The sequence below is a fragment of the Cygnus atratus genome, chromosome 20 (assembly GCF_013377495.2).
Source record: "Cygnus atratus isolate AKBS03 ecotype Queensland, Australia chromosome 20, CAtr_DNAZoo_HiC_assembly, whole genome shotgun sequence".
Taxonomy (NCBI): domain Eukaryota; kingdom Metazoa; phylum Chordata; class Aves; order Anseriformes; family Anatidae; genus Cygnus; species Cygnus atratus.
In genome coordinates, this window is record NC_066381.1 from 3,545,145 (window position 1) to 3,560,143 (window position 14,999).

General features: G+C 44.7%; 1 protein-coding gene across 1 annotated transcript in view; it reads left to right on the plus strand.

The window, feature by feature from the left end:
• MYBBP1A (MYB binding protein 1a) overlaps positions 1-14,999 on the plus strand; it is a 60,009-nt gene that overhangs the window by 31,855 nt on the left and 13,155 nt on the right. Inside the window, exon 24 of the mRNA XM_035559006.2 lies at positions 12,824-12,937. Coding sequence (XP_035414899.1) covers positions 12,824-12,937 — 114 coding nt within the window. The remainder of the gene's footprint in view (positions 1-12,823; positions 12,938-14,999) is intronic.

A 14,999-nucleotide genomic window follows, 5' to 3' on the forward strand; every position in this document is an offset into this window, starting at 1 on the left:
TAGAAAGTGGTGGGTCCCTCTGTTGTTGTTGTCCGGGGATAGGGGAGGAATGGGATTTGTCTGCTTCTGTTTCTGCTTTCCCTTAGTCTGCATTGAAAGGTCACTTTGCAAAAGTTAAAGCATTAGAAAGGAGTAAAGATTTCCCTGCAGAAAAGAATAAGGATCTCCCTGCAGGATTTCTCAGCAGCCCCCGAGCAGAACAGGGAGTCGAACCACGCTTCTCTCCCCTGGGACAGTGTGCGGTCTGTCACATCATGATGCTTCTCTCTGTGGATTCTGCAAATTGAAAAGATAATGCTGGCAAGTGGCCGAATTGGTGCATCTACAAAGCTCAGCCCAGTACAATTTCCAACTTTTTTTTTTTTTTGCTTAGCAATGCTGTTTATTTCAGTGTTCCAAGCTAACAATTTTACTGATGTGTACTTTTTTTTTTTTTTTACTGTTTGAAAGCTAAACTTCGGTAGTTGACATTTGAGTGACTTGGAATTCTAATTTCTCATTATTTGCCGATAAACATTCTCAAAAGATGAAAACCTTCATCCCCGCAACGTTAAGTCTGGTCTGGTGAATCGGGGACTGCAGCTACAAGGCACACGGTGCCTAGGCCATTTGAGCTTTTTTCAAACACGTACTGCTCTTAAATCTCCTAAATTATTAAATTTGACTTTAACAAAATCTCCTTAAATAGGCTGCATTATGCGGTAGCTGCCTTTTGAATAGCCTAAAGAAAATCCTATTGTGTGTCTCTCCTGAATTGAGGAAAATTGGCTTTGTTGTGCAGAGGAGACATCTGGCTTCGGAAGTGCTGGGAGGAGCAGCCAGGTCAGGGAACTGGCAGGAGCAGTTCTGGTTTTGGTCTTACAAATGTGCGCAAGTAACTTGAGGTGTCAGTGCAGCCTCTTGGTGTTTGAGAATCCCATGTGTATGTGGGTATAATCCAAATTGGCAAAATGAAAGTTTTGGGGATGGGGTATTTTTGAAGAAGAAAGTCAAGGTCGAGGGAAAGGACGGTGCCCCCAGTACTGATTCTGCAAGAGGTGTCTTGATCCTTGGCACTGTTTCTTTGAGCCTTAGCTACTGGGATGTTCTGTGAGAATCTTTGCTTTCATTTCTTTACAAAAGGGCATTTTTTTTTTCTTTGGTGTTTAGAGCGAGGAGCTTGTAAAAGCAAAGTTGAAATGCTCCAAAATAAACAGGGCCATACTAAGAAACCAAGTTATTAATATATATTTTTTTTTAAATTGTGATTTTGATTTTAATTTTGGAGAGAAGTGTATTTGGAAGTGGAGAGGGAAAGGTGCGTATTTACAGATTTTTATTATTATTATTTATATTTTTTACTCTTTTACTTTTTTTTTTTTGATGCAGAAAGGGAGAGGCTTGGATGCATTGCCCGGGATCCACTGGTGTTCTTTCCTCTTGTGATCTCAGTACATCCTATGGTACCAATATTCCTCGCCAAAGTTATATTCCTGTAATTGGCCTTTATGGATAGAGCAAGAAAACATCACTGCTCATGGATGCTAATCTGCATTCTGCTACTGATTTATCTTGTGTTCTCATGCAGCTCACTTAATTATGGCATCATTTTATTTTCCAAGAATTTAGGATAATAAGATATTGACTTTTTTTTGAGGGAAACATTAAGACTGATTGGCCCTTCTGATATATGGTAAGTAGCTACCCTGGGGAGAAATGAATCTCTGCGTCCACCAAAGCAGCAGACCAATATATGGATCGGTCCGTATGGATTGCTGCCCCCTGAGGGGCTGCCAGTTGGCCTCTGGTTAAAAAAGAGCACAGGTATATAATGTCTTTCTCAGCCCTGAATGTTCACTGGCTGTATCTTTGCTGTGTGTGAATGAAACAATCAAAGCTGGTATCTGTTGCCTTCAGCCAGGCCTGGCCCATGAGCTCAGTGTTATATGGTATGTTCTTCGTTTTGAAGAATGCCTGAATGTCCTCCAGACCCTTCATCTCAGGCAGAAAGCCTGCCAGTGAAGCACAGCATTTAGCAAGCAGATAGCCTCTGAAAAATTGCAGTGCCAGATCTTCTCCCCACGTGTACTGGCTCATCTATATTGCCTTTAAAATCTAGTAATGTCTTATTTCTGTCACTAGTTCGTGCTAGATCGTGGTGAATGTGGGTGGGAGCTTTTATTTTTATTTGTTCTTTTCTTCTGTCCTGGCTGCCAACAGAACAGGGCTGAAACAAGCACAAATGTCCCATTGCGACCCTTGTCCTGAGCAGGCTCTCGGAAATGGGTTCGTCTGGTTAGGCTTTTACTCTGCCAAGAGCATCCTCCAGAGCACTGTTTGCAGAGGAACCAGGCGTGGAAAAAATCCCCTCCTCCTGCAGTGGAGAGCACACTTGCCGGTGATTTGCAGAGTCCTTGCTTAAACAAATTAAGTGATGATGTTTTAGGGCATGAAGAAACCTGTATGTACACGAATCCTGCACATATTCCCAGCTCTGCAGGCAGGCTTCTCCAGCGTCTTGAGTGCCAGTCCTTGGCTTTCTGCTGTTCTTACCTGTAGGGCTCAGGCTGACCTAACTGTAAGTGTAGGTGCAGCTGTATTGCATAAAGGTGGTTTCTATGGGGTGTAGCTCATCCCGTGTTTTCGGCCAGATTGAGTGGTGGTGGTTTAAAGCGCTCGTGTCTTGGAATAGCTGCTTTCATGCTGTGAAGGAGGAGGATATGCCAGCATAGCTAACGTGATAAAACTTTCTGTAGTGTAGACAAGTGCTCGGTAGCAGCAGAATGAAGTTAACAGCCCGTCTGATCGATGCGACAGCTGCTGTTCAGAGCCTTGGGAATAGTCATGGACTTGTGTAGATTTTTTGACTTCTCCTTTCTGCTGCTTAAAGCAGGACATCTGAGCCGTGGGTGAAGAAGGGTGTGAAGGATAATAAAAATTGAAAAGAGGAGGTGGGGAGTCAGCAGGAGGGCTAGAGTGATGGGATTTCTTCACAATTGGTTTTGTCTCAGTTGCTGTCTTCCAGGGAGTTTTTATTCTTTCTCAGCAAGCAAGATAGTGAAACCTCAAATCCAAAAGCAGAACTTCCAAAGCAGGGATGAAGATCTGAGTGTAGCACCAACACCCTGTGCATTTGGTTTTCCCCTACTTGCATTTTGGCAAGAGATTTCCAGCACCTCTCATTGGTGCTGAGCTGCTCTCCTGGAGGTGAGAGACCCAGTTCAGCTGCTGAGGAAGGGAATTGCTGCTCCACCTAGCAGGTAATAAGCCGGCGATTCATTTGCCATTTTCTATTTCTCCGTGAGCTGGAGATAGTGACAGGAAGGCTGGCCTGCACTGGAAATTACTGGGGCTGTATGTTCCAGCTGCTCTAAGGACGCAGAATGCCTTGCGTTTGCAAACTACTGCTTAGCTTGTTTAGAAGTTGGCTAGAGAGAAGGATGTTGGCTGTTTCAAGGGTTAAGAAATAAAAGTTAACGTTAAAAATGAGGCACGAAAAAACAAAGCTCATTGATAATTTCTTGCACTCGAGAAGGCCTTAACAGATAATCTACATCTGGTAAATGAGCAAAATGTGTCTCATGTGTGACAATTATTTTTAAACGTGCTAATATGCAAGCTGTTGTGAGTTATTTAAAGCTTCCTGGATGGAAAGCATCCTGCTGTATCTGTGGAAATCTGCTTTTTTACTAGGAGAGAGGAACAGGTGCAATCGACTTGGGATGAAACTGGTTTGCAGTGCAGAATGGTTTATTCTAAAACACTGAAAACTGCAAGAGCCTGATGAGCTAGGATGTTTGGTGGGAGTACACTGAGTAAGATTGCCTCTGTCATCCAAGGTTGTAAAATATGATTTAGATACCACATAAATGCTTTACGTATTGTAATTAACTAGCCTTCCAAACTTTTTCTCATCCATTTGTCACAGGAACTTAATTTAAACTGTAAAATACCATTTGTTGTGATCACTTTTTGGCAGGAAAATTTTGTTCTTGGGTTTGTAAATCTCCTATTTGCTGTTTTTTTGGCAAGGTCAGAGTGAGGGAGGGCTAGGAGGAAATTCCTTCCCGGTCCAGAGCATTGCAGGGGGTGTTTGGTGCACAGCGAGGGTGTGGGAGCAAGGGCTGGGGCTGGTGGGAAGGGGTTTTTGCTCTGTGTTTGCTTCTGTTGCGTTATTCTGCCTTGGCCATGCCTGGAGGCAGGAGGGCAGGTTTACAGGCTAGGAAACCGGTGTCTGGTGAGACGACTTCTGTGCCTGCCACGTTGGATCCTGCTCACGTTCCCCTGTCACCGACAGCAATATTGGACCTTGGCAAGGCTAGTCGAGGGAATGTCTTGAAGGAGCTGATTGATTAGTCTGAAGGCACTGGGTTGTAGCAGGAAATATTGAATTCAGCTCCTGAGCAAGATGATCGTGCAGGATAGATTTTCGTGGTCTTTCCAGGCCAGCGTGAGCTGGCTGTGACTGCTGGAAGGCCCCAGGAGCCTGGGTAGTCAGGGATAACACGGCTGTCCTGCTGGGGGCCAGCCACAGTGTCGGTGCTGTCACACGGGCCTGCTCTGCACATAGAATCGTTAAGGTTGGAAAAGGCCTCCAAGATCATCTGGTCCAACCATCCCCCCTAACACCACCACCATCACCCACTAAACCATGTCCCTAAGCACCATGTCCAACCTTTCCTTGAACACACCCAGGGACGGTGACTCCACTCCCCGGGCAACCCGTCCCAATGCCTGACTGCTCTTTCTGAGAAGAAATGTCTCCCAGTTTCCAACCTGAACCTCCCCTGGCGCAACTTGAGGCCATTCCCTCTAGTCCTATCACTGGTTATCTGTGAGAAGAGGCCGACCCCCAGCTCCCCACACTTACCTTTCAGGTACCTGTAGAGAGCAATGAGGCCTCCTCTGAACCTCCTCTTCTCCAGACTAAACACCCCCAGTTCCCTCAGCCACTCCTCACAGGACTTGTGCTCCAGTCCCTTCACCAGCTTCGTAGGCCCTGCACAGGCCCTGCAAGCAGGAGGTCTGCACAGGAGAATTTCTCCTGCTGACAGTGTGGTGCTCAGCACCAGAAAGGGCAACAAGGTAGATTTCAGGTAGAGGTAGATGTCCAATTTATGAGACTGCCTTGGAAGGTTGACTGTTCAGCATGTTTTTAAACCAAGAAATGGTTATGGAGATGCTTGGGTGTCCTTGCATGGGCAGTTGGCACATCCGAACATAGCAGCCACGTTGTACCAAGTCCCTTTTAAAGTCCCACTGCTTTTATGTGCATTGTTCCAGCAGTGCTGTGGCTGTTTAACATTAATGTTTGTTCTCAAAAATAGCTTTTTTAAGCCACAGTCAGGGCTTTGCCTTATCTTCCCGTCCCCTTGCAACTGAAACACATGAAACACGTCTGCGTGTGCCACGTGCAGAGTGCTGCAGTTACAGCTTGGGGACTGAGGAAAACTAGAGCTTTCTTAGTTGTCTCTGGTTTTCTTTTGCTATGCCTAAAGCCTTTGTATGTTTTAAGTAAATGTTTGGCATTGGATGCTTCTTCAGTGAGAATACTGGTTAATGCTCTTGGAGGATACTTATTTTGTTTGTCCTTAACTTAGGAAAGAGGGAATGAGTCCTTCTTTTTTTCCCTCCTCTTGCCTTCCCCAGAGAATTTGCAGTTTGATCCTTTTGAGGTCAACGGGCTGTGTGAAAATCCAGGCTTTTAAGTTAGTCACAAGTTAAACTCCTCCATTAAATACTGGTTGTGACAGTTCCTGGCCAAGACTGTCATGTCCGCAGCTTTGGAGGGCTCAGTGGGTTATCCAAATCTTTTATAATTCTGATTATAACGTGTCAGGGTACGATAGAAAGCTTGTATATGCCTAGCAATATGTATGGAATTGCTGTTGCTTCTGCACTGCCTGCTGCAAACTTGCAGTATGGAGCAGGGAGCGCCATGGTCATCAGCCTTTTTCTTTGAACTCTCATAATTTGTCCTTTTGAATAACTTTCTGGGGTGTTCCTAACTTAGACTCTGCCTGCCGAACTGTTATCAAACAGTTCTGTAGCTTACAGGCTCATAAATGGTAAAATGCAAAGAGCAAATGTGGCAGAGGAATGAAAGCAAGCCCTTTCAAAACTGAGTGCTGCACTGTTGGAGCCGTTCTCTCCATCCCACACCGAACGTAAACACAAAAATAGGGGAACTGTGGGAGTAGAAATGGGGATAGATTAGCACTTGCTTCGTGGCTTTGCATGCTGTTAGTTTTCTTTTCACAAAAGCTTTGACAGTAATTGGAAGAGACTTTTGCTGTGGTGCTCTGGGTGCCCTGCCCTGTAGAAATAAACGACAAGTTATTCTCCTATAACCAATAGACCTGTTAGCTGCAGCATGCTGTGTTTTCTTGTTTTTTAACATGTAACAAATGGCACATAGCTGAGGAATTTATTTCATAGCCTGACTATTTCTTAAAATTCAAAAAAAGCTTGTTTAGAATTTCCCATATTCTTGGCATATGTTTTTTTACCCCAGCTTTCCTGGTAGCATTTGTCATTAATGCAGTGTGTGATCCATGTGATTCCGGTCTCAAAGGCCTTGGTAGGTGAGAATTTTCAGAAATGCAATTATTTTTTTGCCATATCCCTGTGGTTGTAGCATAGTCTTAATGCTGAGGATTACATACTGCGAGCTGCTGTTTTATAATGTATTCCTTTACTGAATCAAATTTGCTGGCAGGTCAGGTTACCCAGTAGCCTTGCTGCTGTAGTGTGTATGCCAGAGGGGAGATACCAGTGCTCTGAAATGCCAGGAGCCTGTGTAGTGTGATGCCACCTGTATATTTTTGTCTCCTGGACTTCCAAGAGCAGTGAAATGATGATAGCGCTAAAGCTCCTGATGCTTCTTCAGTCCTAAAAATAAGTTAGAGTTGCAAAAACTTGTCATTTTCTAAGGTTCTCTGTGTGTGTGTATTTATATTCCCTTTATTTATTTATATATACATAAAAAGGGAAAGAGAAGCACTTGTCAGGCTGGTGGCATACTTCATGTTGATAAAACTGTGCCCCTTAAAAAAAAAAAAAAAAAAAAAGATAGGTGGGGAAAATCCATCTTTATGTCTTTGGTAAGCATTTAAACTTCTCACCATGTCTGTTAAAATGTGTAGGGAGGACTGCTGCAGCTCAGGTACCGTCCTGGGTCAAGAGACTGTTACTGTCCTGCTATGTGCTCCGGGCCAGCCAGTTAACTTGGTGCCTCTCTTCTCTAAGCTGGAAGTACCCAAGAGAGCTTGGAAGGTTAATCAGCTTTCCCCTGCAGGCTGCTTTGGGATCAGCTGCCAAACGTGAGCCCTCAGACCCCCTTTGGGGTGCTGCGGGGTGAGTACACCCTCATGTTCTTGCTCCTCTGCTGGTGGCAGTGGGTGACTGCTGGTTTCAGTGTCTTTTCTCATGAGAATGTGTTTGTGTGATATCTTTTTTCACTCACTCACAAAGCCACCTCCAGCCGGCTTCCTAAAACACATGGGACTAAGAAAAGCATTTCTCATTGCATAAGAATCAAGTGCCTTCCTATTAACAGTGGTGTGTTATTTTTTTACCCTGAATTTAGGTTGTGCCTTTGTCTCTTCAATGTTGCAGACGTAATTGCCACATCACTGCAAAGGCTTGTTTCTCTGGGGCTTTTGTCTTCCACAACTGCAGTGAATCAAAGACATCTCGGTCCATTCCCCTCCATCCAGCTCACCAGGACGGTGACCAAGGAGAGCTGCTGTTCCGACCTACATGGCTACCCCGTGCTAGGTTTTCAATAAGAAAACTTCAATAAGAAGACAGTGGCTGAATTGGCAGAGGTTAATCCATTGCTTGCCATTTAAAACAGTCAGGCTTACATGTCTTGTCCTTTACTGAAAAGGGTAAAGGTAGGTTGTATTACCCAGCCAGCTTGCTCTCCTTTTTAGCTTCTAAAAAAGGGAGGTGAGCACATCTGGCAATTAGCAACACATCTCAGTTACTGCAGCGAGCACGTTTACTGTCTGAGAGAAATTTTGACCATTTATACTGAATGGCATTTTGTGTAATCATTCTAGATAAGAAAGAAATAAACAAAACTGCCAGAAAACCACAGGGTCAGTACTACAGTTAGTTATTGTTTGTTCTCTTCTCCCACGTGGACTGATAATGAGCCTTTCTGCCTCATTTAGTTATATGGTTGATAGATAAATGTGGGAGTGTATGTATGTATCTACTATCCTTGCTTGAATAGACTTCACTTGTATTTATTTTTTGTACTATTTTATGGCCTTTTTTTTTTTGTTTTTACTGAACTTAAGGAGTGGTGGGAGCTTTCTCTTCTGAACTGGACTGGACTTTGGTAGCTGGGACCCTTGGGTGTTCTGCTATTTCTGTCTGTTTGTGAAGCGCTGATGACACTCAGCTCTTTCGCAGGGTTGTCGTGAACACAGCAGGCTTGATTTGGCACTGAGAAAATACAGAGAACCACCTATGAGATTCCTGGTAACAGTATTGCCGTGGCAGCTTCCAAAATGGCCAAACCCAATTCAAATTGCTGCTGGTCTGTGATGTGAGGGTAAAATGTGTGCAGCTGGTGCCTTTATCGCCTGTAAAAGACACATCATGAACACGTTAAGGATAAATGATGGGACTGTGAGAAATGACAGGGGTTAATAATGTTCTGCTACAAAGGGTTTGGACTACGGGGGTGGCTTGGCTCCTCCTAATGCGTTCTGCATGTGGTCTTGCTCTTCAGAAGCCTTGGTGCGGAGGCAGGAATTGCCGCTTTGTGTATGACCAGTGCCTCTTCTAGTGGGCAGGTGGACAGGTCCTAACTGCTTCTGAGAAGGCTGTAAGAAAGCAGACAGGGATCCAAGTGTGATGTGTATAGTGGGGATGGTTTTTCTTTACTGCTGCTCAGCCAGGAGAGGGCTTGTGTCGTTGAGCACAAGCTTGTAAAATGCTAAGATTTTTTTTAAATGCATGTGAATGGAAACATCTTGCATGAATGCAGTTTTCCTGCACACGTTTTTCTTGCATTCATGCACGCACACACTAAACCCTCTGTTTCACAGAACAGAAGATGGGTAGATTTTGTGGCTATTTTTTGTTTCTAAAAGATCCTTCTGGATTACTAGCACTGTCACAGTGCACCACCAAGTAACAGCAGCTGGTTTTCAGAAGTGACTAGCTATGGGAAGAGTCTCATTCTGGGAGATGGCTTGAAAAATCCTCTGAACAGCCTCATTTTTGGAAAACATTGAGTATCTGGGCTCCCAAAAAGCAGGCTAGCGTGATGCTCAAGTGAAATGGCATGTGGTGTCTGGAAACCTTGGAAGCAGGTGGGAGGTGAGAAATGAACATTCACTTCCAAATGCATAGAAGTTCACGTCTCTCATGCATCTCCTTTCATCTGCATTGTGTCTGTTTGTTAGGGAAGATAAGGGAGGTGAACTGCAAAGAGAGAGCTGTTTCTTTGTGATTTCAAGGGATCACAAAGTGATCCTGGGAACCCGTGTCACTTTGGGTCCTTCCTTATTTCTGCATAGCGCCTATACTCTTAGCCCCTCTTACATTAGGTGATAAAGCACATGTTTTCAGAAGAAGCTCCTGGAGCTCATGAAAGCGATTCATTTTGAGCGTTTAAAACCCTTTTTGTGAATCCTGCCAGGGACTATTCTGCAGGGAGCTGTTCCGTGACCTTTCAGCCTGCGGTTCGGCATTTCTCGGGAGGGAGCCCTGACAGCACATCGGACGAGTTTGTTGCTGAAAGGCCACGACTGAAGGCTGTTATTTTCCAAGATGATGTGGCAGCTTCGTGGTCCTGCTTGCTAGATGGTTTCCCTGAGTGCATTTACTGGTTAAGCAATCTCCTGGTGACATCTAGGATCCTTCTTCAGGTGCTGATAAGCGCGGGGGGCGAAGGACAGTGGTTGTGCCTCTGTCTAAAGAGGGATATCGGTGCCTCTCCTGTTCTGGCTTGAACTTGCTGAAATGGGGTGGCATCGGTGGGAGGAGTGGGCAGTGCTCTTTCTTGGTGCCTCTACCATTGGGCTGGGGTTGAAGAACTGGGTTTTAGTTTTGGTTCTGCCCCTGAGTCTTCTGGCTGACTCCACTTGAGTCAGCTCTTCTCCCTGTGGTTTAACTTCCTCTATTTAACTGCGCAGTTTGCTCTGGAAAAATAGGCTGTGTGAGAGCTGCACGTTAATAACTGCATCTAAGATCAGAGGAGTCACCGAGTGTGGGATAAATACGATCACCTTAAACTACAGCGTAGGACATTATAATTATTAGTGTCACGTCTGCTCTCCAACCGAGATGTTCTTAAGCCCAATTTTATCTCAACCAACAAGCAGATCTCTTTATCTAAGAGATAAAAGATCTCTTACTTTTATTCGTTCAAATGAGAAAAGTTGTTCACGCTTGATACTAAATTATCACTGGGTTAAAGAAACAATCATGAAACACAGGGGTGGGTTGAGTACAGCAATATCAATGTTTTAATTACATGGAAATCAAAACTTATTTTCTCTTTGCTTGAATCTAATATAGGGGTTGGAGGTATGAAAGCTGTGAGTGTGACAAAACTACTAAAGAGGGGTAGCACCAGCCAGGGTTCTCGGATGCCTGGGTATTTTGACTTCCCAGTCTGCGACACAGAAGGGATGGATGTTCAGCAGGTTTTTTCCTTTCTTTTTAAATCATTGTCAGGCTTAGTGCTTACTGAGAAGCAGGTCTTGTTTAGGGTCTCTCTGTCAGTCCATCCGTTGAATCTCAGGTCTCCAGAGCTCCTTGTTCCTTTGGATGGCTTTGATTTCTTTCCAGCTCTTTTCCTCACTGGCGTGCAGCACTCTTGCCACTCCTGACTGGCGTGCTTCCTTGTGCTCTTGTCTCTTGAGTAAATCCTGCAGTACCACCAGGGTTGCTTAAAAGACCCCCTCTCTGTGCTTTTCCCCCATTTGCAGTGTGAATGCTTTTGTAATTGCCAAAGAGATGGTGCCTTGAGGTTTATGACCCTGCCTGAGCCTTTCAGAATGAATTATGGCCTTTCATTTACTGCGAGGGTCACGTTCTCTTTGTAATTGCACTGAAGTGACTTTCCACTACATTTGGTACATGCATGCAGACATGCCATAATTTGTTCTGTAGGACGCAGCCTCCCCATAATTACAAGGAATATGTAAGCTCGCCTGCCTCGAACATGGCATTAGGGCTCTCCCTCTCTCGTTAAATCAACATAAATCTTTTGACGTAGTCATGTTGGTTTTTCCCTTCTTTTCTCCCCCAAGTAATGAACAGAAGTAGTTTGTTAGTGAAAGCTTGCTCTAGTTGGATAATTCTCTACGTTGGCCACACTGGTGCAAGCTGGAGGTAAGCTCACATAGCTGCATGACATTGCTCTGGTGTAACACAAACACAAGCACTGGAATTATCTGGTGGGGGCCTCGTGCTCGATGTCGTGTCCCTCCAGCAGCCTTTAATACTGAAAGCTGCCGTGGGTGCCTGTGGGATAATTGGGCTTTGAGAAACACATAACCCTCCATCACAGGAGCCTGGAGTGTGCTGGATGGGGAGCACAGACCTTCCTGAGCCCTTCAGGCAGTGGGTTTGGCTGCCTACAACATTGTATGGTCTTAATGCTCTCAGAAAATCTAGGGATTTCTTCTCTTCCCTCACCTTGAATTCTTCAACAAAGAGTTCCCTAAAAATGCTCCAAAGTGCGGGAACCACGTGGCCAGTTTTTAGCCTCCTGCTATATGCTTTTCAGGTTCCTTCCTTTGTGTCTGTGGGGTATCTGCAGGCCAGGTTTGGTATCACCAGTCTGATTTTTTTTCTTGAGATCTTTTAGACTTTTGATCTCAAGGGCATTTTCAATAAAGGATTTCACAAACTGCTCGGTTGTTGTCTGAAGGGTGGTTTCAGTTGCAGTGTGTGCTTAAAAAAGGGCAGCCCTTGCTTCCTCTGGATGAGATTAATTCTTGATACAATTCCCAATGATTTTCGGTATTTATACCTGCATTCAATTTTGGTCTGCGTGGTGGCAGCTAGAGGCAGTAATTTGTCTTTGTATATGGGTAGAATTTGCTCGCTAACTCCATGCTGTTAGGAAAACGTTCCCTTTAAATCTTCTAAACTATTTGCGCTAATCCTCATTAGAGTATTCTCTGTGTTTCTGTCATTTGCTTTTGTCCATTGCTGAATTAATCTTGTACCTAAGAACCTTAGAACGGGGATTCTGGAACAGGAAAGGACAGGTGAGAAGATGGCAGATTACTGTTGGTTTTCCACTGGCTACCCTTTTTCATTTCTGTGTTAATGTATGGGCTTAACGAGTGAGCTTGACTGCAGGGCAAGGCTGAGTGCTGCTCTGAACAGCATCTGGGGTTCCTTTGAAAAGCAGCATTTGCTAATCTGCCAGCTTTTATTTTTGTTTATTTGTGCCTCCTGCGTTTGTCAGGGCACAGTAAAGGGTAGAGTCATGCAAAGAGCTGCCTGAAGACTTGTGGGGACTAAATTGGTGTGCTCAGACCAGATATGAAAGCATGTTTTGGATAGCAATGCCTGAATCTAGAAGCAGCACGATCCCTTCCCACCCCTTTGACCTCCTCTTTTAAATACGTGTGTTCAACCAGCAATCACGACCCTCTCTGCTGAGGACTGACTCCATCAGGGTCTAGAGGGTGCTTTCTAAGAGGGTGATGATATATATGTGTTGGTGGGGTTACGCAGTGTCTGTAACACAGCGTTCCCCAGATGCTGTGCGTAGTTGTTTGCTTCAGTGGGGTATTTGTTTTGCTAACACCTTCCCTAGAGAGCATGGAGTTTCACGCCTTCTCTTCCCTTTCTCTTTCAGGCCCAGGCCTGTCTGCTTCTCCAGAAGGTTCTGCCGCTTCGTGAGCTGAAGCTCTCCATGACCAAGGAGGAGTGGGAGGAATTGATCAGAGAGAGCATCAGCCAAGTGACGGAGGTAACAAGCTTCAACATGTTCAGCGTACGGAGAGCACCCGATGGATGCTGCTTTCGCTGATGTGGAGCGTGGTCTCGGAGCTGGAGCCTGAGGCTGTGCTCCACTGGGGTTGTGCCTGCTCACCCCAGGTTTGAGTAGTGTCCACTGGGATTACAGCATTCTTGTAGCTCTGCTATTTAGATGTGTTTTTACAGAGCGCAGGAAGGTGCCTGGTACAGCTTAGTGCTTGTGGATGGAGCCAAGAGACGGAGGGACAGGGATTTAGGGAATACACTCGGGTCAATTTTAGGTTGCTTTAAAAATAAGTTTTGAAATGAAAGGGATTGTGAATATTGACTTAAGCTACAGGGCTAAAGAGAGAGCTGACGTTTGCTAGACTTCTGGCTCCTGGTGCATTGCAGACCTTCTGGACCAGACTCCTTTGCTGATATTATTTACCAGGGAAACCTTTATATACATTGGCAAGCGGTGCATGTAGAATAAACAAACAGTGATACAGAAATTGCAGGGCTCCTGAAGCAGTGGCAGGCGTGGATTGTACCTGAAGACAGCTTTTGGGTGCAGCTGTTCTGTAGGAGGTGATCTGTGAGAGAGGAGATTGAAGGATGCCATCCAATTAGCTGCTTGGGGATTGAGGGAGGGGAACCAAACAGCCAAATTAATGTTATGGTGTGGTGACTAAACGCCATGACATGGGAGATTCCAGTCCTGGTGTTCATACGTAACTGTAGTATTGGCCTCTTCCTAAGTGTAGCTTTCATTCCTATTTCCTTAAATGCTGGTTACCTGGTGATTTAGGGCATTCCAGTTTACCATATTGGAACAGAACAATTAGCTTTGTTTTCTTTTGAGGAGGGACAAATCTAAGCAAGTTTAAATCAAGGAATTCAGAGGTGGTGTTTACAATACTTGATGAAGCAGGTAATCCTGGGCTTCATTAAATGCTTGTATTTAATGGTGACATCAGGAATCCAATGGGTGGAGTTAGGTATGGTTTTATTTTTTATTAGGTACGGTTTTATTTTCCAGCTACACAAAACATGCCACTCCTCCCAGCTTGGTCACCTCCATGTTTCTCTGCAGCAGCTAAATGCCTGCAGGACTCAGAGTGATTCACTGGGAAACCACAAACGTCTACAATGCCTTTATGCTATCCTTGTCAGGGAAAGTTTAGCATCTTGCAACCCCTCCAATATTTTAATGAGCTTTGCTACCAAAGCTTCCTCAGCGCCTCTCATTTCTGTGGTCATTTGTGTTTAAAGAAAGATTCCTGGGAAATAGTGTCAGTTTGTTTGGGCTGTCCGAGGTGTACCCTGTGGGCAGCAGGCCTCCTACACTATTAGCTGCTAGTGGCACACGGGTGCTACTTCTCTTTTTGGCTGTTCTCAAAAAGCTCTGACATAACATTTTTCCATTGCTATTTGCTCTGTAGGTGGATGTATATGCATTTTTTCCCCCCCTTCCTCCTGCTCTGCTTTTGCAGCAGCACAGTGCTGGTATGGCTCCTTGGAGCTGGATCAGCTGCTCCTCTTTAAATGCTGCTGCAATTTGTAGGGATCAAAGACCTTATATTCCATACAACAGCTTTAACTCATGGCCGAAGGCTGACACTTGTGCTGTAAAGCTTTCTAGAGCTGCAGAAGGTATTCTGTGTCTTTTTGCACATTTGCACTGGAACGCACACCTGAGTATAGCTGTAAAAACATGCAGCAGCTTTATTGTGTAGTAGAACAATATTCATATCATGACCGATCTCTTTTGGACATGGTAAAAATCCCACTTAGAAGTCACAGTGAAATCTGGAGGCTGGAAATTGGGAAATTTTGAAGTTTATTAGAATTTGTCAAAGGGAGTAATCCACCATTAAAGTAACTTGCTGAGGAGCTATTTACTCCTAATAACTTTATTAGCTCTGAACTTCCAGGTGGAAATTGTGTGTTTGTCTGAAGGAGGAGCTGCAGGTCAGGTGGAAGTTACAGGCTTGGTGCTGAAATTACGGGGTGAGATTGCTTGGAGTGTATTAGTAAGAGCTTGGGCCAAACAATGCCATTTCTGTCCCTGA